We start from the raw sequence: 27,053 nt of genomic DNA on the forward strand, positions 1-27,053 counted from the left end.
ACGTCCATGCGCTCATAAGTTAAGCAAAACGCGTCATTATTACGAGTATGTTTGCCATCAGAATGAGATATCACAGATAACTGAATTAGTGCAGATGGAAATGTTACATTACAAGTTCGGGCATTCCGTCAGACTGATGTCTCATTTACATCCGAGCATTCTCTTGGGTGTAAACAATAGGCGAGCTGGAACAAACGGCATTCGGAGTTTCGGACGTGCTAGGTTCGAATTTCGATGTGCTCTCTCGTGTTAGGGCTAGTTATCGGTCTTTCAGGGAGTCATAACAGGAAGTTTACACGCCCTCCACTTCGGCGCTCGTGCGGCTGACACTGACAACATTCGCAGTCTGTTGTTTTTCGCGCGTGCTATGGTGTTCCTTTGTTTTCGTTATTGAACGTGAGTGATGTTAGCGATGGAGTGGTTAGAAGACGATGTAATGCTATTAATTGAAGAGTACAGACACCACAGATGCCTGTGGGATCCAAGAGATCCAGAATTTAAAATGCACACCAGAAAAAATGAAGCTTGGCAAGAAATTGCGGAAGCACTGAAAGTGCCATCTGAGGAAGTGAAGAAGAAAATTAACTCCCTACTTGCTTCCTTTAGGAGAGAGAGAAGGAAAGAGGCCGCAACCTCGGGAATGCCTGCAGGCAAGAAATACCGTTCCGGCTGGTTTGCCTTCAAATCGATGTCATTCCTGCTTGATAAAGTTGGATGGACAAAAGGCAGATGCTCAGAGGTGAGGGAATTCATTAATCTGTACGAACAGTACTCCAGTATTTATTTTCTTTAATTACAGAATTATAAATGCATTTAAAACGTCAGTAGCAGAGTATATGCTCAGCAGTACTTCCATTGTCATTTGACCCGCCCATTGTACGAGTTAAAGCAGTGTGTGAATTAGTTATCACAGCAAATGTCTTCGACGATATACAGTCGTGGAGAAAAAAAAGTTGATACTCTGTTGTTCACTTAGAATAACTATTTTTCGAGCTGAAGTTTACAACCAGAGATGTTATTTGGCAAACTAACAGTATGGGGTTTCCTTCCCAATCTGCACATGTAAAAGGATTAACTAAATTAGCCTTCTGCAGTAAGTAATTAAATATTCCTTGTCAAACAGTGGGCAAAAAAGTATTCATTATACAAAAAAAATACACCGCACATAAAAAGTATAAAGACGATGTTTGTACTCTGAAAGTATTATTCCTCCATGTATCACTTTTATTATCCTCTTTGGAATGAATTAAACCTGTTTAGCGGTCTCGGAGGTAGTATTTTCCCATTACATAACTTTGCATTCGTGGTGTCGTTATTTCAGGCCGGTCATACTTCGTATTTTATGTTTTCTGACCAGTCTTTCTAGCTTATTACAGAGATCTTCAAGTGGATCAAGGTCTGTTCTCTGAGCTGGAAGGAGAAAACATGGGGCATTCTGTACAACAACCATAGACGAAAAATTCGAGCTGTATGCTTAGTGCCAGTGTCTTGTTGAAAATAGTAAGCGCGGCTAAGTCCAAGCTAAAACACTTTTTTTGTAGATTTGCTGGGATATTTAAATATTGATATCAATTTATATTAGCTTAAACAAAAACAAGTTGGCCAACTCATCGGATGTAGCCATATCATATCCCTCCATCATCGTGTGCTACTGTGGGTTGGATGTGTTTGGGTTACAGCTCAGTACTTGATCGTCTCCACACCGAAGTCTGCATCGTTTACCAACAAATGATGGCAGACTTTTGGTGGGAAGATGACCATATACTGAGCTGGATCCCACACACAATCAACACACAGTAAAGAACGGTGGAGGAGGATCCCATACACAATCAACACACAGAAAAGAATGGTGGGTGAGGAATTACGGTATGGGGATGTATGGCTGCATCTGGTGGCGGACATCTTGTTTTTGTTGAAGGTAACACATGTCAATATTTAAATATCCTAAAGGCAAATCTGCAAAAAATGGCGTTGCTACCTTGGTTTTAGTCACTTATTTCTACTTTCAGCAAGCCAGTGGCCCGAAGCATACAGCATCTGTGGTTGTTGTACCATACTCCTCATATTCTCAAATTTCCAGCACAGAATGCAGACCTTAATCCACTTGAATACCTTTGGAATACACCTGCAAATGGTCAGACAACATGAAGTAAGAATTCTGTGAAATATTGTCTACACCATGAATGGCAGAATATTACCTCAGACTACCAAAACAGCTTAAACACTATTCCAAAGAGGTTAACAGAAGCATTACATAGAGGAGGAATCCCTACAAAGTACTAATGTTGTCTTTATAACAATGTACATTATAATTTTCTTTGTATGTATTAGAACTTGTTGCCATCTGTGTGACCCCAACCAGTACAGAATATTTCTTTGCTTTTTGGAGAAGGGTAATGTAGTCAATCCTTTTATACATATAGTTTAGGAATGACACCCCATATTGTTAGTTTACCAAATAACATCTCTGGTTGTGGTCTTCAGTTCTATTAAATACAGTTATTCTAAATGAACAATGGGATGTGAATGCTTTCATTTTTTCATGACTGTGAGGCACAGATCTTGAAGGCAAGAATGATCCATTAGAGCATCTTCCTTCCTGACAGCTACTGGAAACCAGATTTTCTCCATCTCCTGTTTCCTAAATGTTCCTCTACCACTGTGCTCACTCTTCTCATTCCATAGCTGAACACACACTCGTCACAACTTCACTGATGTTCTCCAGGGTATGGAGTTGATAAATGTTAGCAGAAATCAAATGAGTGCTCGCTGATGAATACATCGGGTAAATTACTTTTTCTTTTCAGTCAGGCCTCCATGTAATATACCTAAAATGTAGCTCTATGGGTTTCCAAAAAGATTTGTTTTTCATCCTTACCATCTGAAATTAGTTTTTTCAAACCAACAATTGTGTACAGAAAACAATAGAAAGCACTGGCAACCCGTAATAGCACAGTTGTGGAAAACTTAATTCATAATACCACAGATTTGTTCCACAGTGCTTCCTGTCACAACTCCAAGGCATTTTGGGAAGTTCTGCAGTGCCATGTGCAATTTTTAGTGGTTTATTTGCATGTTAGGGAAACTGAAGGAACAAGGTATATTGGTTTATGTTACTCTAAATAAATGACTAGGTAAATTCTTTACAAATCTTAAATATGTTCTAGCAAAGCGATCCACTAATTGTGGGGTGCCACAGCTGCATCATATTATGGGTATGTTAATATTATGTAGAAAATAATGCTTCTAGCTTTAAATTACACAGATTTTGTAAGCTTTTTTTCTTTTCATTCTCAGGAGAACACAGTTGAAGAGGTTGATATAGATGTGACAAGTTTGGAAGGGTCTGAAGATGAGGGAACAAGTAATGACATTGTCCTACAAACAGAATATCCTGCATCAGATGAAGTACAAGTAGGGGATGTAGAAGAACCTCCAAGAAAGAAGAATAAGTGTAGAAAAGGAGATGCATATGATGAAGCTGCTGCTGATCTGAACATGATCATAAATATAATTGACACCATCAGAAACAAAAAACAAGCTACAAACAACAAGAAACAAGAAAAAAAGTCACCACGTGACATATTTTCTGATTATGTGGCATTTAAATTGAAAACCTACAATAACCATGTACAGAACATAGTGCAGTTTAAAATTCATGAAGTGTTCTTCCAGGCAGATATGGGCAATTTTGACAGCCCCTCTACCACAACAAACCAGCAAACTGAAATTATTCAGCCCTCTCCATCTTCTTCCACCATAACTATTGACACAAACGATACAAAACATTCCGATACTGTGGTACACACACTTTTGCTATAGTTTTTATTTCCTACTATAGATATTTTCATATACTCAATATTTAATTTATTTAAGAGAAGACAGAAAAATAAATATCTTTGAGAGTAAACAGGTAATATTGATTAATACGAAATTAGAATATGTTAAAGATCTGATCATCATCATGACATATGTTTCAAGTGTTTGTAATTATGTCACATTTTTGCTATCATTTTATGAGACTTCATTATACTAATGAAATGAATAAAAATCATTCCCTCCATTGTGCTACCACCCATCTAACAAACTGTAAAGCACGTGATATCAAATACCATGTAAGACGATGTGCCTCCACAACTCGGTGCATCTGGCTGTCTTGCGGAAGACCTGGGATTGATCACCAGTACTGCCAGGGATATTTCCTTGGTGGGAGGACAGGGACAACATGCACTAAGCTTTGTGATGCCAGTTGAGGAGTTACTTGATTGATAAGTAATGGTTCCAAAGTCAAGAAATCCAGCAGCAGCTGGGAGAGCAGTGTGCTGACCCCATGACCCTCCATACTACATCCAAATGACACCATTGGCAGAGAATGACATGGCGGTTAGTAGCCCCTGATTGGGTTGTCTGAGCCAGAACCTGGATCTTCCATTTGCTATAACAGAGGTCTTATAAATTTTTACATTACATCAGTAATTTTTATTGATATTATTTCTTATATTTACCTTAATGAAAGCTTAGAAAGCTTCATTTATGGCACTGCAAACAGCAGGAATTATCTTAGACCTAGAAACAGTTTAAATGCGAAATAAATACTGGAGACAAGCAAAATTGTCTCATTGCTAGCTGTCAGTATGTAAAGGTTACCCACTTTTTAGCTGACATAACTTGTCAATAATTTGTACCCAGCTTTGCAGTCTTTTACTTAATTGGAGTGAGAAGCCAGTGAAAATAGTCTGATGATGAAGGTTGGACCTGCAATTCACTGATTGGAGATGAGTCACCATGTGTTTCACAGTTTACTAAACATGCAGGCAATCATGTTTTTCATTGTCTGCTAGTTTGCTCACCATACAAAACAATCCAGTGTGATTGCCAATGTTTTGGCATCGTATCTCAGGACTAACAATTTTACTGCTAAAGAACAAAAACTTATTCATAGTGCTTATATCTACATCATAAGTCCATATTCTGCAAACCATAGCAGCATTGGTTACTAGAGTAATAAATGCATCAAGAAGGCTAGGAGAATTTTTATGGAGATAATTGAGTTTCAGTATGATGGATGTATTGAAATTGAGGACAGAGTTTAAACTATTTTAAGTCCATTCTGGAGAAGTATGTGCTGAGTAAGTGGATTAAGCACAGAAAATACCCACTGTGACTTACTAACAAAATTCAGAAAATACCGAGGAAATGAGAGTTGCATTTTCTATTTACAAAAAACAAGTACAGAAATGCTGAAATGCAAAAGTTAGTAGAAATATGGGTGTATAAAAGATCGGTACATGAACCATACATAACTTCCAACATGACGCGTTAGCAAAAGATCTTTCTGAGAAACCAAAAAATTTCTGATCCTGTGCAGAATCCCTAAGCAAGTCAAAGGCTTTCATTCAGTGAGTTGGCAACCTGTCTGGAGTGGCAATAGAAGAAAGCAAAAGAAAAGCTGAAGTTTTAAATTCAGCATTAAAAACTGCTCATGCAGAACAATTGTAGACACACCATTGTTTGACCATTGCACAGACACACATATGGAGGACATAGAAATAGGCATTGCTTATGTTGAGGAGTGATTAAAAGAGTTGGAATCCCAATTTTAAACAGAGTACACTGACACTGGCCCCCTACTTGACTTGTTTGTATCATATGTGTCCTGTTCAGCACAGGGTCCCAAGCAACTGGAAAAAAGGTGCAAGTGTGTCCCATGTATAGCAGGGTAAAAGAACAGACCTACAAAATTACGAAGCAATAACACACTCAGTTTTGTGCTGAATTATTGCGCACATTCTAAGTTCAAATATTAGGCTTCTTTCTGCATATCAGCATGAATTTAGAATTACTAGCATGGAACTCTGATTTCCCTTTTCTCACATGATGTTCTGCAACCATGATAAAGGACAGTAGGTAGAATCCAAATTCCTAAATTTCCAGATGAGGTTTCGCACAGTGCCCCACTGCAGATGTAACAAAAGTCAGAGCATGTGGAATAAGGTCTCAGATATGTGAGTGGCTTGAAGACTTAAGTGCTAGAACCCAATACACTGTCTTGGATGTCAAGCGTTCATCACAAATTAGGATATCATCAGGAGTACCCCAGGGAAGTGTGATAGGATCAGTCTTTTACTCTACACACATGAACGATCTGACGGATAGGACAAGCAGCAGCTTTCGACCAATCATACAATGTGAGCTTTCACAGCTAGCACTGACTTCACTTGAAACTTCTGGGCTGACAAACGACGGTCGATGCCTGGCGAGCGCTGTGCCCTACAGTCAAAATAAGAATCAATAAAGAATAATGGCTGCCGAAAGGGAAAGTTTTCCTTCCATTCGCTAGTACGATTATAGAGCGCATTGGGAAAGCGTTGAGCAAGTATGTGTGGAAACTACCTTCAGACCCCCCACCAAGATGATAGAATGTTCAACATCAGCAAAAGATATAAAACACCCTTTGGTAACGGTGAGTGTAGATAATATTCCTTGTAGTTGTGGACTGGCTCATACTGGTACTGGATAAATTGGCTGTAGTGTAACATGTTTACTAAGAGGGTGTTCATGAAATAAAATTCAGCGAGAGGAGTGTATTCTCAAAAACACTGCAGTATCATGCATGCATGTATTGATGTATAAAGAAGCTACAGAGATTTGTAAACACCACAATAGTTTGAACAGGAAAGAGGAACATGTGACATTAGATAAAATTTGGATGTCAGTGTTGCACTTTAAGAATGATAATCAATTTCTTTCAAGTAAGAATGCTGGCATTAACACCTATACAGGGTGGTCCATTGATCGTGACCGGGCCAAATATCTCACGAAATGAGCGTCAAACAAAAAAACTACAAACAACAAAACTTGTCTAGCTTGAAGGGGGACACCAGATGGCGCTATGGTTGGCCCGCTAGATTGCGCTGCCATAGGTCAAACTGATATCAGCTGCGTTTTTTTAAGTGGGCACCCCATTTTTTATTACATGTTCGTGTAGTATGTAAAGAAATATGAATGTTTTAGTTGGACCACTTTTTTAGCTTTGTGATGGCGCTGTAATAGTCACAAACATATGGCTCACAATTTTAGACGAACAGTTGGTAACAGGTAGGTTTTTTAAATTAAAATACAGAACTTAGGCAGGTTTGAACATTTTATTTCGGTTGTTCCAGTGTGATACATGTACCTTAGTGAACTTATCATTTCTGAGAACACATGCTGTTACAGCGTGATTACCTGTAAATACATTAATGCAATAAATGCTCAAAATCATGTCTGTGAACCTCAATGCATTTGGCAATACGTGTAACGACATTCCTCTCAACAGCAAGTAGTTCGGCTTCTGTAATGTTCGCACTTGCATTGACAATGCGCTGACGCATGTTATCAGGTGTTGTCGGTGGATCACGATAGCAAATACCCTTCAACATTCCCCACGGAAAGAAATCTGGGGATGTCATATCCGGTGAACGTGCGGGCCATGGTATGGTGCTTTGATGACCAATCCACCTGTCATGGTTACAAGGATGGTTTCCGGGGGTAACAGACTGGGTAAGGATTCTAGGCGTTCGAGGAAGTGATTGGTGTCTTTGATGAAGGATGGGAGACTGCATGCAATGGGTTGAAGGTGTTGATCTACGTAGGCAGAGATACGTTCTGTGGGGGCTTGGTAACCAGCTACAATGGGGCGGCCGGGAATGACCAGCAACAAACTGTCCATTGACATGAATGGACACAGGCAGACAGTGTTTGTTGGTAATGAGGATCACCCTGTGGCTAAACATGCCTTGGTGCACGGCCAGCACATCTTGGCACAGTTTTACACCGTCCGGGTTATCTGTATACTTCCCACTACCACCAACCTGTCAGAACTCCGGAGATGGGAACTTGCCCTTCAGTATATCCTCTCTTCTCGTTATCCGCCAGGCCTCAACCTCCGCTAATTTCAAGTTGCCGCCGCTCATACCTCACCTGTCTTTCAACAACATCTTTGCCTCTTTACTTCCGCCTCGACTGACATCTCTGCCCAAACTCTTTGCCTTTACAAATGTCTGCTTGTGTCTGTGTATGTGCGGATGGGTATGTGTGTGTGCGCGCGCCCGGGATTGGAATGACTCCTTACCCTCTCCCTTAAAACCCACATCCTTTCGTCTTTCCCTCTCCTTCCCTCTTTCCTGATGAAGCAATCATTTGTTGCGAAAGCTTGAATTTTGTGTGTATGTTTGTGTGTCTATCAACCTACCAGCGCTTTTGTTTGGTAAGTCTCATCATCTTTGTTTTTATATATATTTTTCCCACGTGGAATGTTTCCCCTCATTCCAGATAACTGCATCATCTCCTTTACCCCTTTCACGTGCTCTCATAAGTTTTGAGAAGGTAACCTAAAACAGAATATTGACCCAGCTATCCAAGAATTGCCTTTTATGATAGCAGACAGGTTTTGATTACAGCTTCCATATGAACAAACAACCCTATTACCTCTCAAGCTTTGTTCAGGTAAACTAAATAGTAAAAATAACCCTTTTGGCATTTTTTGGGATCTTGTCATTGCTGTATAGATCATGAAGTTTTACTGGAGAAATTAAAATGCTATGGCATTTCCCTTCAATGGATGGGATCTCAACAATAGAAATCAGAGGGTTACATCACTAAGTTTTACACCAGGAGCAAGACAAATTCAGAAGGGGAAACATTAAAAACGGTGCCCCACGAGGTATGGTGCTTGGCACGCCCCTGTTATTGACCTACATAAACATAGTGGAATAAAAGTGTGTTTCATGGATTTAAGTCGGATTAAAGAATGTAACTACTATACAAATAGTTTTAGGGTTGCACTGGTTACTGCAATGGTCTACAAATATTTGAAAGTAGTACTTTCATGCTCACATTTTAACCTGAGGTAGACAGTCTAAAACCTGTTTTAGTACAGCACTAATTAACAGAATAAAAAGAAACTTGTGGTATTTAACCCATGCATGCAGAATAAATCCTTATGGATATGAAATTGTGTTGATCACTGTTGCAAATTTGAGTATACTTAGAACATTGCCTTGGAGGACCAGATTTTCCTGAATGAACTAGTCTGATAGGGAATGACTGACTAGGTAGTGGAAAAAATTCTTCCAAGGAAGGACTTAATAAGAATATGCAGACATCATCTCAAACCAAATTTGCAAGTTGACAAAGGATGCAGTATATCCAAATGGTGACGTACGTCTTTTCCAAGTGAGAAAAAACGCCTGCCAAATGGTAACATAGGAAACACTTTTAAGATCATCACTAGTAAGATTACATTAATGAGGTTTGAGGGATACCATTCGAATCCACATTGGTATGGGCTCAGGATGTTAATGGATTTGAGAACCTATACTGAAACAGTGGTTGACCATTTGCTCAAGTCTTTATACCTGGTTGCACTCTGGTAACTTTAATTTGGGACTATCTGTGCAGGTTGCAGTAGAAAAGTCATGATGTCTCTTCAAGGGTCAGGATACTGTTCCTGAAGTGGGATTTTATTGTAACAATTAAAAAAGATTGTTAGTACTTGAGCATGTATGCCAAAATCTATTTGTTATGGTCCAGGGACTGTTTCTCATGCCACGAACAGATCATATTTCATGGAGAAAAAGTGGTTACACATTTCCTCATTCTTCAATTAGCAATTAAAACCTCTCCACTCTGGATCTTGTACACATTATGGAACACTAAGAGTGTATTTGCGTGAAGCAGTGATGTTAAGAAGGTGCTTAAAAAAAAGCGACAGTAAATTGTGATTGCAGTTGGCATACGATTATCAAGACTGGACTGTGAATCAATGGAAATGTGTTGCCTGGTCAGATTAGGCACGTTTCTTGTTACATCAGGTCCATGATTATGTCTGGATACAGTCATAATGGCAAAAAGCTGCTCAAAATGTGCAACATGTCACAAACTCGGGCTGGTGGGGGACAGTATTACACAATGTGGGACATTCACCTGGGCTTCCATGGGATGTGTGTTAGTAATCTAAGGCACAACATTGGGGATGCAGTCAGATGCCATGTCTGCCACCCCAAAACCATCATCCTGTAATTTATAGGAAATGTGTGTGATGTGTGCGCAGACATCTGGTGCCACGGACCTCCTGAAACCTACCAAAGACCTGAATTCATGCTGCGCAGAATTGCTGCTGTATTGTGTTCCAAGGGTGAACTGACACACTATCAAGCAGTTGGTTATATTGTTTTGGCTTATCAGTGTATTATAGCTGCAAGATTTGTCTTTATCCATTCTTTATGGCAAGTCCAGGCTGTTGGAAAGTGTCCTATGAGACAAGGTTTCCAAATCACATATGCGTAACTCCACTTCGGGGATGCATCTGCTCAATATAGATTTCTTCTTCCATACTCTCAGTTCTTTAGTCTACACTCTCCTTTTGTTGGAGAACAGTTGAAGTGGTGACATACTGCTGTAATTTGATGAATGTTCTATGCAAGATACTTTTATTATTTGAGTAACTTTTTTTGTAATTTGTAGTATTTCCTTGTGTCTATGTACCACTATGTAGTACTTTTGATGGTTGATGTTGAGGGCAGAGACAAACATTGAGGATTTCGGTACACACTATTCATTTGAAATCTTACTTCTATTTTAACTGTACAAATAGGATGATCCTTGCTCTACAATGAGCAATGACTACAGCAATTTATGCAAAATAGGAGTTCCTTGGGGTCTCCCAGATTCCCATCAAATACCTCTGAACCTATCCAGATATGACTCTCTCACTCACTTTATAGCAAAAAATACATTTGAGACACTTGTGTCCTGTTACTCCTGCTTTCTTGTCTGAATTTCTGGTGTGTTTGTACTCACTAGTGATCCTCCCTCTTCCCTGGGAGTAGCTGTTTTATCAGTAAGTCCCATTAACTTTTAATGACCATCAAGAGAAAAATGTGTTCACTCAATAGTCATGCACAAATGAGGTGTAACAGCACACCAAATCCCATTTCCTCTTCTACATGCTTCCTAGGCTACTTCATCTGCTACATCTTTTCCCCGTATCACGTCCTGGTACCTGCCAGAATATCACATATTTGCTTTACCTTTGGTCTACTCTAAGTAATTTTAGACAATTATAATTATTTATACTGGATACATTTGTTGTACAGATTGCAGGCCACAAGTCAGAGCAGATGAGATACTGTTCCATCCCTGGCTCCTTACCCTGAATTCTGATATATCCACATCCACAAGATATTACTTAGTAAGGAATCCAGATAGCTTGGTATTATGTGATAGATTGCTGATCATCCACATCACACTAAATGTCCATGGCTTAAGCTATGCTAATATCCTTAAGGCTATGCTATGATAGGCCCCTTTTGGTAGCCTTACACCCACATGTGAACAGCATTTATCATATTATGGTAGGAAGATCATGCTTTCTCATCAATAATGTCATATTCTGACTAGTGTATCAAAAGGTGCTTGTCTGCACACAACACTTTGTCCACTGTATTACCTGCAGCTTCTGTGCTTTCAGCAATGACAGTGACTCACTCTCCACAGCAGGAATGTCTTTCGCAAGGTTCAAAAATGGGATGAAAGTGATACCGACAATCACTCACTGTATAGTGGTGGCATTCAGTGATGGATTTTTGCAGGTGCAGTGCACTACAAAATATTTTCAAAGAGAAAGCATTAGGATCCTATCTCCATACTATCAAAAGAAAGTTTTCAATTTCTTTCTTCCTTTAAAATGTTGTTCACCAATCATCAGTTTACTTATATGGTGATCTAATTAATTAATCAATTTATTTCTGGGCCTCATCTCCAGTGTTCATCCCTAGTTGCACTCCACAACAGAAGAATCCATTCCAGATCCAGTCTTTGACCCTTGCTCATAAAAAAAAATAAAGCCACAGCACCAGAAGAGTTAAGTTTGTGCACGAGCACATACCTTTACACATTTAGTAGTTTGCATTCCATCCAGCATTATCAAGTAGGATTCAGATATGGCAACTGAAACTGCTGATGTCAAAAGTCAATAAAACAAAATCTCTTATTTATCATTTTAATTCCTTACTGTTTCTGCATGACTGGTGCTGAATACACCGTCAAGTGTAAAGGATCTTTGGACAATCAGTATAAACACTCGATTTTAGAATACTCATACAGAAAAAAGTAACAAGTAGCTAAATTGGGTGGGTGTTCCATTCACCCCTCAAGATCAGGTGTGCGGGGAACTTTTCTACCGAACACTCATTGCTGTTCACACTGTGTGTCGTGACCCCATCTTGTTGATGCTATACATCCTCAACATCAATTTGTTCAATATTGGGGGAAGAAAGTTCTCAATCATGTTGGCACATGGCCGAGTTACTCCACTTGTTTTCTTCAGGAAAGAAAGGACCAATGATTCACACTCTTCACAATCCACACCCAGCTGGTACACAGAGGCCTCTTGTGGTGTTCTAGCACACCAGTACAACAAGTTTTGTATATTCACGCAGTCAGACAGATAAAAATGTGCCTTAGCACTGAATAACACCAGTGTGTCATGATACAACTCTCAATCTGCTCTTCACATGTATTTTGCCGAGCAATAAAATCTCTTTCACCGAGTTCTTGCCCATCACAGACAATTTATATGGGTAGAAACTCGGGTGGTCAATTCATCTCTTAGAATGATCAGAAAGCCTTTATCAGCTGCATCCTAGTGCACCTTTATGCTCAGAAAGCTTCGATCAACTGCATCCTTGTATTCCAAAGTCAGAGGTGATTGCAGAAATAACTGCTCCAATGTTTTGCAGCCTCAGGGCCATGGTAAAGAAGCCTCCTTTGTTCATTTCCAGTTTACCTGAGTGTGCCCACCCACAAAACAATTGAAAGTCAGAACAGGACTTAATCTGTGAATGTTCAAGTGTGCACTAAATGCATATCAACAACAACTAACCAGACATTAGAAAAGGAAGCACACATTACTCATTCAGCCAATGCACTGTCACTATTGATGGTAAATGGAACCCCTTGATCCACAGCTTCGAATGGATATCTCCAACAGCCAACAGAGGACCCCCTCACAGTGCCCTGTTAAAAATCAAGTTTTGTTTGCAGCAACTTACACTAATGGCATTATCTTAGTCAAAAGATGGATGTTGAAAATAATTAGACGTAGGTCATTATTATTTCGTATTCCACCTTGCTTTACCTCAACTTCATAAATGATTTGTGAAATAAAAAACAACTGCAGTCTTGTATTAGTTTGCCAAGCTGAAAAATGCCAATGTTTATGGACAATCTCAAGTGGCTACATGAAATCATTCACCATGTGTGTTACAGTTATTAAAATACTGAGAGCAGGTCAAAGTTTAAATACTATGCTAGCGTACAAATAAATTAAAATCCACTGTTTTAATGACAGTTGTCAGGTTGCATTTAGGAGGTCAGCTTCGGAACAAAACTGAGAACCAATGCAGCTTTTGCAGGCAATGGAACTTCATCAGTATCTATCTTTGACCTGAAAAAGAAAAAGATCTCATTTAGCTGATCAGGATACTCCAGAAATTTTCTTCACAACTTCATTTGAAACCACCACAATATTAGAACATTACCCGAGTTGGACAAAGAGTCACTGGAGTGTCCTTTAGAACCAGTTTTTGTGGCCATAAAATTAATTTGTTTGAATTGTACTACCAAAAAAATGCACAATTTCTCGCAATAATTACTGTTCTGTACATGTGTATCTTAGCAAAACAAAAAATGTGTACTAATAGACAGGGTGTTTCAAAAGGAATATATGTATTACAGAGTATTATATTGGCAAAACTTAGATTGCTGCACCACAGCTTGGTTATTGGAGGAACAAATACAGGGTTATTACAAATGATTGAAGCGATTTCACAGCTCTACAATAACTTTATTATTTGAGATATTTTCACAATGCTTTGCACACACATACAAAAACTCAAAAAGTTTTTTTAGGCATTCACAAATGTTCGATATGTGCCCCTTTAGTGATTCGGCAGACATCAAGCTGATAATCAAGTTCCTCCCACACTCGGCACAGCATCTCCACATCAATGAGTTCGAAACGGTAAGGCTTCTGCTTTAGCCTTTCCCGTAAGATTTTCCAAACCGTCGGCTGTGGTACGTTTAGCTCCCTGCTTGCTTTATTCGTCGACTTCCGCGGGCTACGCGTGAAACTTGCCTGCACGCGTTCAACCGTTTCTTCGCTCACTGCAGGCCGACCCGTTGATTTCCCCCTACAGAGGCATCCAGAAGCTTTAAACTGCACATACCATCGCCGAATGGAGTTAGCAGTTGGTGGATCTTTGTTGAACTTCGTCCTGAAGTGTCGTTGCACTGTTACGACTGACTGATGTGAGTGCATTTCAATCACGACATACGCTTTCTTGGCTCCCGTCGCCATTTTGTCTCACTGCGCTCTCGAGCGCTCTGGCGGCAGAAACCTGAAGTGCGGCTTCAGCCGAACAAAACTTTATGAGTTTTTCTACGTATCTGTAGTGTGTCGTGACCATATGTCAATGAATGGAGCTACAGTGAATTTATGAAATCGCTTCAATCATTTGTAATAGCCCTGTACATTGTCTAGTTTATATTCATTGCCACTAGATGTCACTGACTTCTGTTTGCTTGGTTACTGCCACCTGCAGCAAAGTAGCTACTCCACACAGTTAACGGTCAACAGTATCTTGCTATGTTACAAAACTTTTCGTTTCCTAGCCTGAACAAGGACAACTTCATTTTTCAACAAGATTGGGGTACCACCTCACTGGAGTTGTCATGTGCATGAATAGCTGAACGAAACACTGCCGAGCCATAGGATTGGTCATCAAACAGCTGGTGACTTAGTACTTCTCAGCTGGCCTCTACCATCACCGGATTTGACTCTTCTGCACAGTTTCATTAAGGATAAGATTTATGCACTAACTCTACCATAAGGAATTCGAGTATCGATGTGATATTGTTCGTGTTGCTAGTGGAGAACATACTGAACATCTGTAATTGAAACGGGAGAGATTCTTAAATGTGTCTCCCAAGTTTCATAAATATACACTTTTTTTTGGGAACACACTGTACTATACATTTAAAATGCTGGGTTCTACTTTCGTGTGCTGCTTCAGTTGTAGCACAAAACATTAACTTCTCTGGTCATTTTTGTACCGGACATAAAAATATTCATAAATTAGTGTTTTTTTCACATGGATTTAAAATTAAGTTAGAAGAATATCAGAATGCAACACTTACTGCAAAGACTGACAGCTACATTTTTGTGCACTCTTATTGGCTAGAGATTATATATACATATTCGCAGTAACAAGCAACACTGAGAAAAGGTGTCAGATTTACATAGCAACAAGTTGTTGCAGGTACATACAGTCACTCTTGATTCAGATCTTATGTTGCCATCAACTTTTACAAAGAGAATTCACTTTGGAAATTACCTTTACTCTTTTGCTGCTGTACCAAAACGTCCATTAAAGTGCTCTTGTTGCCTTTATATAAATTGAAACAAACAGCTCTGAACCCACAGTAAATGCTTTAAGAAAGCCTAAAAATAAATTTACCAGAAGGCTAATGCAAGAATATGCTGTGATTAAGCATCACCATGTGGTTTCAAATGCATTCTGCACTAATTTAAAAAAATAAAATTAAAAAAAAATCTGCGCCTGAAGGTGAACTCAACATTTAATTTGCAAACAATTCTTCCTCCTAATGACAAGTTTTATCTAATAGAAGACAAACACCAATGCAGCCAAATCCACACATTATTACCATTGGTTCTTTTTATGGCATTTTTTAACCTGGATATACACCTGCGATAATCTTTGTGGAACATGCCTACCTCAGGACACCATACATTTGGTGCTAGTGCATTAAATGGAATTTAAATGTCTAACTTGTTTGCTTAGTATACAGTGAACATTATTGATAACAGCTACAGGCAAAAATGGTATCAAACGCTCTTTATGAGATTATTAAAATTCCCACTTGTCATTTAATTATACACTGCAGCAACCATAGCACTATAGCTAATGTATTCTAGAGTTGGTTATAATTATTTCACACTTTCGTTCTTTTAAAATAAACATGTTCTTGCTGCCCTATCATATGGAAATGTTGCAAGTTTGTTTTAATTCGCATCTGTCAGTTCAGTTTCAATAAATTACAAACATTCGGATGTAGAAGTTACTCATTACAGTTTGAATAAAATAACTTTGGGACTGACAGATTGCAGTGGTTGAGGATGGGATGAGGTGGGGGCCATTGTTAAACTAGCCATGCCTGACCAGTCTTTGGGTGAAACTAAAAGAACAGGCAACACAGTGAGCATAGCTCACTTGAGAAATAACTTACTAGCTGTTCAAAAAGATTTCGGGCTTGCAGCCGGTCATTGTAAACTTCATTGCATGATATTTCGTGCTGGACAACTGCCAGCCATCTTCAGGTGAGCCGAATGAGGACTGACGAAGACGTTCTCCGCTCCGTCTTATATAGTGCGCTGATGATACTACCGCACATAAGTTGCAGTCAGTCATGGAGACAGAAGGACCACACTGCCCAGCGACAGCGCCCTCGCTGGTGGAACTTCAAGACTCAGCTGCTGTCAATATTGTCGCTGGCTGCAGCTATCTAAGTCTTCTGGTGTCTTTGTCTCAAGCAAATTTCAGAGACGACGGGATTCCACGCATTATTCAATTGGTACCCACTGTCACGGTTCATTACATTTTCAGTGATGCGTATTTCAACGGATTCTTTGATAATGGAGTCCCAAAAAGTTGTTGCCATGGCCGAAATTGAAGTTTTGTCGTACTCTGTTGAATGTCCGTCGGAAATACAATGTTCCACAACTGCAAACTTATTGCGTTGTAGTAGGCGAGTGCAATGTTGATGTTCCGTACAACACTATTCCACTGTACGCGTGTCTGCCCTACATAGCCAATACCACATTGGCATGGTGTTTTGTAAATTCCTGCCTTCCGCAGTAACAAATCATCCTTCACCGATCCCAGCAAATCCAAAATCTTAGAAGGTGGACGAAAAACCACTTTCACATGAAAATTATTAAGAATCCTTGCTATTTTGAAGGAGATATTTCCAACGAACGGAAGAATAGCTAGGGACTTGGCTGGCGCATTCTGTCTGCTTCCCGGTTCCTGGCTCTAGTTGAGAAGGCCCTGTTAATTTGCTGGGTCGCGTATCCATTGTCTCTGAACACCGTCCTTAAATGTGCAAGTTCCTTTGGTAAATTCTCTGCATCAGACACAGTATGTGCCCTTTGCACAAGGGTTTTAAGTACACTTATGGTTTTGGATGGGTGACTGAACCTTGAAGAATGCAAGTACAAATCAGTGTGAGTGGGCTTATGATAAACAGGATGTCCCACTGAGCTGTCACGCTTCTGTTTAACCAAAACATCCAGGAATGAGAGGCAACCATCTTTCTCTAGTTCCATGGTAAATCGAATATTCTCCTGAAGTACATAAAGAAGGTCTGCCTTCACGACCTGTAGTGAGTAATATTGATACAACCACATATGATTTAGCCAAACATCTAGCTTCTTTGCCGAGACCATTTGTTGGCAAATGTTCACATCATATATGGAACTTCGCTGATTTTATCAACAGACTGGGGGCTCTCCACGTAAGTAGTTCGGATCTCTTAGTGAGTTTTGATGTAGTTTCCCTTTTCACAGAAGTACCTCTTGCGGATTTCTTGACACTAATTGGTCAACAGTTTGAATCAGTCATCACTGCTTTGTTTTGGCATGCTCTTTCCTGAACTTATTTTATGTTTAACCAGGAATATTTTGAACAGTCTGACAGTGTCGCCACGAGCAGCCCTCTGTCTCCTCTGGTGGCTAACCTTTTTATGGAGGATTTTGAGGAGAGAGCACTTGAATCAGCGGTCTGTAAACCAACTGTTTTTTTGGAGATGTGTCGAAGATACTTTCCTAGTGTGGCCCCATGGAGAAGAAAAGTTAATGGAGTTTTTTCATCATCTTAACTCAATCCATGAGAATATTCTATTTACTATGGATAATGGAATGTAGTCAAATTAAGTCGGGTGATGCTGAGGGAATTAGATTAGGAAATGAGACACTTAAAGTAGTAAAGGCGTTTTGCTATTTAGGGAGTATAATAACCGATGATGGTCGAAGTAGAGAGGATATAAAATGTAGACTGGCAATGGCAAGGAAAGCGTTTCTCAAGAAGAGAAATTTGTTAACATCGAGTATAAATTTAAGTGTAAGGAAGTCGTTTCTGAAAGTATTTGTATGGAGTGTAGCCATGTATGGAAGTGAAACATGGACGATAACTAGTTTGGACAAGAAGAGAATAGAAGCTTTCGAAATGTGGTGCTACAGAAGAATACTGAAGATAAGGTGGGTAGATCACGTAACTAATGAGGAGGTATTGAATAGGGTGGGGGAGAAGAGAAGTTTGTGGCACAACTTGACTAGAAGAAGGGATCGGTTGGTAGGACATGTTTTGAGGCATCGAGGGATCACAAATTTAGCATTGGAGGGCACCGTGGAGGGTAAAAATCGTAGAGGGAGACCAAGAGATGAATACAGTAAGCAGATTCAGAAGGATGTAGGTTGCAGTAGGTACTGGGAGATGATGAAGCTTGCACAGGATAGAGTAGCATGGAGAGCAGCATCAAACCAGTCTTAGGACTGAAGACCACAACAACACTATGGAACTAGGGAAAGATAGTTGCCTTCCTTTTCTGGATGTTTCAGTTAAAAGGAAGAGTGATGGCTCAGTGGGACATTTTGTTTTTCGTAAGCCCACTCACACTGATCTGTACTTGCATTCTTCAAGGTTCCATCACCCATCCCAAACCATGAGTGTACTTAAAAGCCTTATGCAAAGGGCACATACTGTGTCTGATACAGAGAATTTGCTTAAGGAACTTCCCCATTTAAGGACAGTGTACAGAGACAATGGATACTCGACCCAGCAAATTAACAGGGCCTTCTCAACTAAAGCCAGGAACCGGGAAGTGGATAAAGAGGAGAACACGCCAGCCAAGTCCCTAGCTTTTCTTCCCTTCCTTGGAAATATCTCCTTCAAAATAGTGAGGATTCTTAATAATTTTCATGTGAAAGTGGTTTTTCATCCACCTAGGATTTTGGATTTGCTGGGATCGGTGAAGGATGATTTGTTACTGCGGAAGGCGGGAATTTACAAAATACCGTGCCAATGTGGTATGGCCTATATAGGACAGACAACGTGTACAGTGGAAGAGCGTTTTACGGAACATCAACATTGCACTCCCCTACTACAACCCAGTTAGTTTGCAGTTGCGGAACATTTTATTTCCGACGGACAGTCTATGGAGTACGACAAAACTTCAATTTTGGCCACAGCAACAACTTTTTGGGACTCCATTATCAAAGAATCCGTTGAAATATGCATCGCGGGAAATCTAATGAACCGTGACAGTTGTTACCAATTGAATAACGCGTGGAATCCCGTCATCTCTGAAATTTGCTTGAGACGAAGACACCAGAAGACTTAGATAGCTGCAGCCAGCAACAATACCGACAGCAGCTGAGTCTTCCAGTTCCACCAGCAAGTGCGCTGTCACTGGGCGGTGTGGTCCTTCTGTCTCCGCGACTGCAACGCATGTGCGGCAGTACCATTATGTGCGGCAGTACCATCAGCGCACTACATACGACGGAGCGGAGAACGTCTTCCTCAGTCCTTGTTCGGCTCACCTGAAGATGGCTGGCAGTTGTCCAGCCAAAATATCACGCAATGAAGTTTACGACAACTTGCTGCAAGTCTGAAATCTTTTTGAACAGCTGATTCGCCAGGAAAATTTCAAATTTTACAGCTTACTAGCTGATGGCTAATCCCTACTACTTGACTCACTGGAGCTGCAGTCAATGTTATTTTAATCCAAATATAAGGCAGTCCTACAGTGACTGGAGCAACATTTACATCCCAACCATGGACAGACGCATCCTCATTAGTAAAATGATAACTTTAAGATAGCGACAAGGCGTTACTTACTTCAGTCTGACGGTATCATGCACAAAATTAGAGCTTTGTAACTGCACAGTCAATTCTTCTGATATGTTATCAATACTGTTCAAATTGACAGTAACATTGTTACTGCTGGGGTTGAAGGCAACCAAGATTCCCGGGTTGCCACTTTTAATTCTGAAACAGCAAAAACATAGAAACAAATCAAGCATACCGTTAACAGTTGAATTACTGCATAATCATATGTTAAAAATAAATCTACCAACCAGTATCAAATTACAGTAGCTTCATTTGAACACTCAGAATCATAGCATATATTTTTTAAACATTCTTTTGCTATGGGCAGAAATGCTGTGAAGCTGTTAACTGTGCCCTTCCACTGCTCATACCTCTCCTCCAGCTCAAACTTTGCAATATTTTAGTTGTGTTTGGTTTCCATTAGCACACTAAGTCATATTAAACAATGGAAAGTACAGGACAGAAAAACAACAGTATCATAAAAGGATAGATTGCTACACACCATATAGAGGAGACATTGAGTCTTAGACCTGCACAATGGAAAGACTGCTGTACATTTTAGCTTCCTGCGAAAAGGCCTCCTCCTGAAGTACAAAACTCATTCACACTAGCACAAAAAAAATGGTTCAAATGGCTCTGAGCACTATGGGACTTAACTTCTGTGGCCATCAGTCCCCTAGAACTTAGAACTACTTAAACCTAACTAACCTAAGGACATCACACACATCCATGCCCGAGGCAGGATTCGAACCTGCGACCGTAGCAGTCCCGCGGTTCCGGACTGCGCGCCTAGAACCACTAGACCACCACGGCCGGCTCACACTAGCACAACTCACATACACAACCACTGCAGGTTGTATACACAGACAAGGAAAAAAATTCCTGCCCTCAGATTTCCTAGTTAAAAATACACTCTTCCCCTGCTGAAACACACTTTTTCTGTGTTAAGCAACAGTATACTTTCCCTCAGAACTGTAAAACTTTGAATTGTTAAGATTTCACACACTGGCATAGAACGTGTTGTCCATAGTGATTGTGTGGAGCCAGCTTGGTCACCGAGTATGAGTCTGAGGGACCTATTTGCACTGGTATTCACAAACAGTGGTGACTGTTTTTAGTTTGGTGGCTAAAAGGCTGTTTGAAGCATATGTGTGAACTACAGCTGGGTCACAGTATTTAGATATTTTGAGCTTTAATCAGAGTTTCTTTTACTCTACCATTATGTAAAGATTAGTTGGGTGGATGATCACTGAATTGTTTATAATTCTAGTATGAGTAAAAGGCTGACCCTGTTGTTTCTCTTGAACTAAGGTGTTTGTGAACTAGCTGTTGACATACTGTGCGCATGTTGAATATGAGTACCTGGCTTAAACTGTTAGTACTGCTGTTAATCCAGAACTGTTTCATAAAGTCAAGCTCTTATTTGCACTGGTCAAATAGTTACTTTTTTCTTGGAGTGTCGAAGTTATTCAAGTTGTTAATTTGGTATGAGAGGGAGTAACTATCTATTGGCTTAATTCACTGATGGGCCTGTGCTATCAGGTTCATGTTGCAGGTATCTTAAGTTATACGAAGCAGAAGGGTCAAAATATGGGCTATTACAAAGAGAAAGCCACCAAGTGCACTGAAGGACCTACCATTTGTAAAATTAATACCATGCCAATATTATGGTTCATAAACCCACTTTCCCACAAGTTAAGGACTGTTGTTTATCCCTTGGTTGTCAATAGATTCACAAGAATTGTATCTCTTGTTTAGTTACTGTCGAACGATTTCTCGATCCAGCCATTTATTAAATTTTGAGATGTAATTACTGTTTTAAGGAGAAAAAGTCATTCCTGTGGATTCTGTGAGTTCTTTGTACATATTGTTTATTGTCATTATTCTACTGCAATGTATCCTACATTCCCATAATCCCCCTGGTTTCAACCTTAGTCCCTGTCCTCTGCTTACCTATCCCCTTTCCTGCTCCCATTCCAGCAGAACACAGCCTTCTATTCCACCAACGCACCCTCTAGTCCTTTTCCCCTTCCTTTTCTGATCTGCTTCCCAACCTCCTGAAAGTACCTAGCAGTCCCTATGCTGTCCCACTTCATCCCTGCGTGCTCTGAGAAGCAACACTACCCCTTCCCCACCCCCCTGACCCAAGCTGCCTCTTTGTCCCCAAAATCTGATTGTTGCTCCCGTTAAGCACAGTTATGACTCTGGCCACAATGGGCAGAGACTGTGGTCATCTGCATGCAAATTGTTCAGAAGAGGCCTCTGGACTGAAAGCTAAAAGGCACAAAGGGCTTTTTGTGCCTGTCTGCGCCTCAATGTCTTCTCTATATGATGAGTAGATATCTAAGTAATATCATTTACACAACTCAAGCAGTTATCTTTCTCAATTTAAATATAATTTTGGCCCTGCTTTAACTGGCATTTAAAATTTGAGCAGCTTTATCTTATGAAGTGAAAGCAAATATAAACTTTCAAAAATTATAGTACGTACCGTATCCTAATGCAGCAACAAATGAAAGAAACGCCTATGTTAATATAGTTCAAGTTAAATAAATGCTTTTCAGATCAAAAGGGTGAAAATAAGTTAACATACCTTGTCATGACAAACACTGTGCCATTTATGACTGATGTGTCACAGGAGCCATACATTATAGATGGTGACTCACGCTGCTTCACTAAGTCTTTATACAGGTTCAAGTGACTTCTATCAGTCAGCTGAGATGATGCAATGGTATCAGAACTAATGCTACCAGTATCACCTGCAGAAGGTGCCTGTGAAGACCCTGTGTGAAGGAAAGTATTTATGTATTTAACAACAATCCAGCAATAACAATTTAAATAATTTCATTGCAAACAGAACGGTATGGCACAAAGCATAGTGCTTTTAACGTTTTTTGCAAAATGTCTTTGGCTGCTACTGACTTGAGCTACTTCTGCAATATTTAAAGAGGAGACAAATATTTTACAATTACTGTAATGTGTGTTTCATGTGGTGTATAATGCCTGTCTAAAATTTCATTGGTCATATTATCAAAGTAAAGATACTACAGTTCAGATTTAGATTCTTTGTTCACTACTGACCACACACAGTGGAATAGACTCAGCACAGTATTTGCCCAGCCCACTTCACTTCAACAAATGCTTTGTGAAGCCAAGTTACTTTGTCTTGGTGCACTCAGCCAAAAGTGCAGTTTATCAGCAAAAGTAATCAGTTTTTGAAAATATAATTGGATGGATAAAAAATCTACTCATCAAGCAATGGCAGGAGAAAAGACCTAAGAGTTAAGGAAATGGGCAAGCTTTATGAGCAGAAAGGTTGAAGCAGAAGGAACTTTTAGAAAATAAGGAGACTTACGGAAAAGTTGCCCAGAACGCCATGTCAGGAGAGACTTACCAAATGAGATGATGAAGTAAGACTGACTAGTGGGGACTGAGTTTCAGAATTTTCGGGTTAAAGAAGATAGCACATAACTCAACCTTCTTTCACATTTCCTATTTTTTTAACATTTCCTTCATTTACGTAATGTACAACATTGCAGATACTGGAAATTTAACTAGCAAATCAGAATTTCACAATATTTGTTGTGTGTATTATTTGGTATACAAAGGAAGGATTTAATTATGAAACACCGCAAAGATAAAATTAAAAATATACATTATTTGTAATTTTACCGGTTTGTGACGAGTTGTTCCAGGGCATTGATATGTTTCTTGCTCCTTCAATTGCTAATTCGTCTCCATACAGGGTAATTGGTGTTCCCGGCAATAGCATAACAAGCATGGTAAGGCCATCCACAGCTTCTCTCGAAACACGTGTAGCAATACGTTCGCTGTGTCCACCCGATAACTGCCAAAGAAATTTTCATTTTCATACATTTTAAACAATGTTATCAGCAGTATGTAAAATCCAGTTCTGAGGGCAACAAGCAAACACCTGCTAACATCTATTATATTCATAGCCTGAAGAAATATTTGAAAAATTATTAGGCTTTACTCAAAAGTAAATACCCTTTGTCTTTGGCCTAAAAAGGCTACAGGAACAATATATTACAGCTTTTGAAGAAAGCAGTATTTTGCAAATTTGAAAGATTCTACAGTAGTTTGTGGACTACAGAGCAGTATGTTACAAGGAATAAAATCCAACAATTTCCTCCACAAGAGTACTATCCATAATTCACAATTGCATACATGGTTATTGGATGCACAGGAAATATAATAAATAACCCTTTTAGTCACAATTATTTTTTCTTTTTAAGTTATCTAATCTATTTAGGTCCCTGTGGCACTCATGATGAGGTGTAACTTTATTTGTATATTGATTCTCTTGCACTTTAACTAGTTGAAGTTGTCAGAACTGCATTCTTGTTACAAGAATGTTAAGTATTAAATCAATTTTAAACTCTTGAATAAAAGGAAACAGAAAGAAGACTAACATGAGCAAGCAAGAGAGACTTACCAGCACAGCTGAGAGGAATAGTCCTTCACATTATATCGGCATGTAATGTTCAGTACTCCACTTCAAAAAAACTAATTGCTTTGCTCGAAGTGCACAACTACATATCAATCAATTCAAATATATAGTATGTTAAGAATTTAGGTGTTTCTTCTTATTCTGAGAATTTATTTCTTGACATACATGTAATTATACTATTTTATTGTGTGTTTTAGAGTAATTTGTACCCAACATCCTAAACACAGAATGATATTTAAGCCACCCTGAGTAGCTCAGAGACTGCAAAATTCCGTATGTGTGTGCCTAAGGTACAAATTTGCCACATGCATAGCATTTCATCAGTGTAAGTTATCGATTCCATAATTTGATCATCAGCTTGTGTATCTACAGTATATGTTCCTGAGCTGAGAATAAATACTCAAAGCAGCAATATATTTACTATAGTAATTTTTGAGAGTTATTCTAAATGTGTGAGCGTGTAATATTATGACAATGTTAACTATCAATATCAACATATGGTTTTACTCTGACACTGAATAAAAAGTTAGTCAGATTTAACTTTTGCTATACTGTATCTTTGACTTGTAAATGTGTGTGCCTTAAGCAAAGAACATGCTGTTTTTGCAGTTCAGCTCCTAACATTAAATGCTAATATAACACCAACCAATGTTCCATAAAAGTAATCAGAAAGTTTCCCTTGCTTTTAGTCCAGTTAAAATTACAATATGATTGGCAGATTGGAGTGGTGGGGAGCAATGTTGCTGGCATGGAGGGCAGCCATGCTTCATAAGGTACTGCGTGTACGTACAGAACAGGTAACAACGAGGACATGGGTGATGGGTGGCCCGTACCACTTGATTTACTGAAACATCAATCACTAAGTAATTTTAATCTAAGTGGGGAGAGAAGGGGAGGGGATAGTATCTCAAGACTGCACACGAAACTGTCAGCCAGGACTGAGGAGACATAGTGCTGCAGTTAGTGATGGGACAACCAACTGGTTTTAATAACTGATTGGCCAGACAATTGTTTTTTTCATTCAGTCTCTTTTTCCAGTTAAATGTAATAATCAAATTAACCTAGTCTCTTCAATCATGACAGTTTTTCAAGCTCACTTTGGGTTTAATAGATTTCACTTGCATACTTCATCGGCCTTTATGTTACACATAAACCGTAATTAGGGTTGCCGAACTTTTTTAGGGATGAAAAACATATATTATTTCAAGGAAAGGTACAAAGAAGTATATTTCTAAATAAAGGAAATACTGTCGAAGTATTTATTTATTTAAATAAGAATTTTTGTACTTCTGGCAATAAGACGGATAATCAGTTGTTTCTAAAAGGTTAATAACTGATGCTACATATAAGTTTATATTTAAATAAGTGATCAAACAATTTTTGATCAAGTGTTTGAGCATAACAAAAACATTACTTCCTATAAATTACACAATGGGTTTTTGCCTGAATTTTCATAGCCGCATGAAGAGTGGGAAATGGACTAACAGGCGAGTCAAATTGACCTGCGTGATGTCTAGTTTCTTTTTCTTTGTGTGTGTGTGTGTGTGTGTGTGTGTGTGTGTGTGTGTGTGTGTGGGGGGGGGGGGGGGGGGGGGGGGAGGGGGAGGGGATTTGCTTGAAGTAATCAGGGTAATTAAGAAAAACTTAACGAGTAATTTGAGGAAAAACTGAAATCTTTCTACCAACAGCTGGTGATAGCTATGTAAATGAAGTGTCAAAGAGTCTCCTTTCAAGGCCTACACATTTTGTGCATAAAAAGTTACACTATTGTGACATTAGATTTCTAAACTTGATTCCTTCGAATCAAGTGTTAAGCTCAAGAACAAAACTTGTTTTGAAAGATGGTAAATGTTTTTTGGAATCATTTGTATAAAAGTAAGAATGATGCTCAAAACCATCTAAGGAAAATAAGGTGCCAACTGAGATCATGCATTCTTTCATACTGAACTATAAATTCTCAAATGGCACCTCATTTGCTGTACAAGATTTCTTGCTTCATTCAAATGTGTGTTGAATGTTATTTCTTACTTTTAAACGAATTATTTTGTAACACATTTGACCTGTTGAAAAAACTTATTTATTTAAATTTATTGAAGCTCCGTCTTTCTCTTCCCACTGGTTTGCATCCATCACCAATGGTTCTCTTTTGGTAAACACTCAGTGATGTGAACATAAAGATTATCAGATAAACTTTCTTAATTGTTTGGTGATTTAAATCACTTGCTTTTTAAGCATGTACTGTCACTTGTCACAATTTTTTTCTCCTAAGAAATATTTTTCATCATTCATTAATTTTATTTGCTCTGTAATTAATGTATTTTCATACTGTGAATCACCCTTGCAGATACTGTACACCACATTGAATTTCTCTTTAGGATAAATCGTTATTCAGTCACACTCTCTTTTCTATTCTTACACTTGTTAGCATTTTGATCCAGACACAAAGTTCTTTGTTAAGTAAATGCTAATTATAAACATGGACAATAACTGAACTGAAAGATACTTATTGGAACTAAATAAGAAAGCAAATATCCAAATGACAATAGCAGTGGCAACAGGCGATAACAGTGGGC

At 39.1% G+C, this 27,053-nt stretch overlaps 2 protein-coding genes across 4 annotated transcripts in view; one reads left to right on the top strand and one right to left on the bottom strand.

Annotated features, from left to right (window-relative positions):
* Positions 1-327: 327 nt before the first annotated feature.
* Positions 328-3,910, top strand: LOC124621636 (transcription factor Adf-1-like). 2 transcript variants are annotated; one of them, XM_047147156.1, is made up of 3 exons: positions 328-739; positions 3,168-3,215; positions 3,298-3,910. In XM_047147156.1, the coding sequence occupies exons 1-3, from the start codon at positions 404-406 to the stop codon at positions 3,820-3,822; spliced, it is 909 nt and encodes a 302-aa protein (XP_047003112.1). In that variant the 5' UTR covers positions 328-403; the 3' UTR covers positions 3,823-3,910. The 2 variants fall into 2 exon arrangements, with proteins under 2 accessions (XP_047003112.1, XP_047003113.1); XM_047147157.1 differs by lacking the exon at positions 3,168-3,215 and having other exon boundaries at positions 354-739.
* A 9,319-nt stretch (positions 3,911-13,229) lies between these two features.
* The window catches only part of LOC124610693 (probable maltase), a 45,238-nt gene continuing 31,414 nt past the window's right edge, over positions 13,230-27,053 (bottom strand). Inside the window, exons 7-11 of one of the 2 annotated variants that reach the window (XM_047140182.1) lie at positions 23,682-23,856; positions 22,603-22,792; positions 22,501-22,506; positions 20,019-20,168; positions 13,230-13,489 (exon numbers count right to left, since the gene is read on the bottom strand). In XM_047140182.1, coding sequence (XP_046996138.1) covers positions 13,408-13,489; positions 20,019-20,168; positions 22,501-22,506; positions 22,603-22,792; positions 23,682-23,856 — 603 coding nt within the window. In that variant the 3' untranslated portion in view covers positions 13,230-13,407. The remainder of the gene's footprint in view (positions 13,490-20,018; positions 20,169-22,500; positions 22,507-22,602; positions 22,793-23,681; positions 23,857-27,053) is intronic. The other variant, XM_047140193.1, reaches the window with a different exon arrangement.

The sequence above is a fragment of the Schistocerca americana genome, chromosome 1, assembly GCF_021461395.2.
Source record: "Schistocerca americana isolate TAMUIC-IGC-003095 chromosome 1, iqSchAmer2.1, whole genome shotgun sequence".
Lineage (NCBI taxonomy): Eukaryota > Metazoa > Arthropoda > Insecta > Orthoptera > Acrididae > Schistocerca > Schistocerca americana.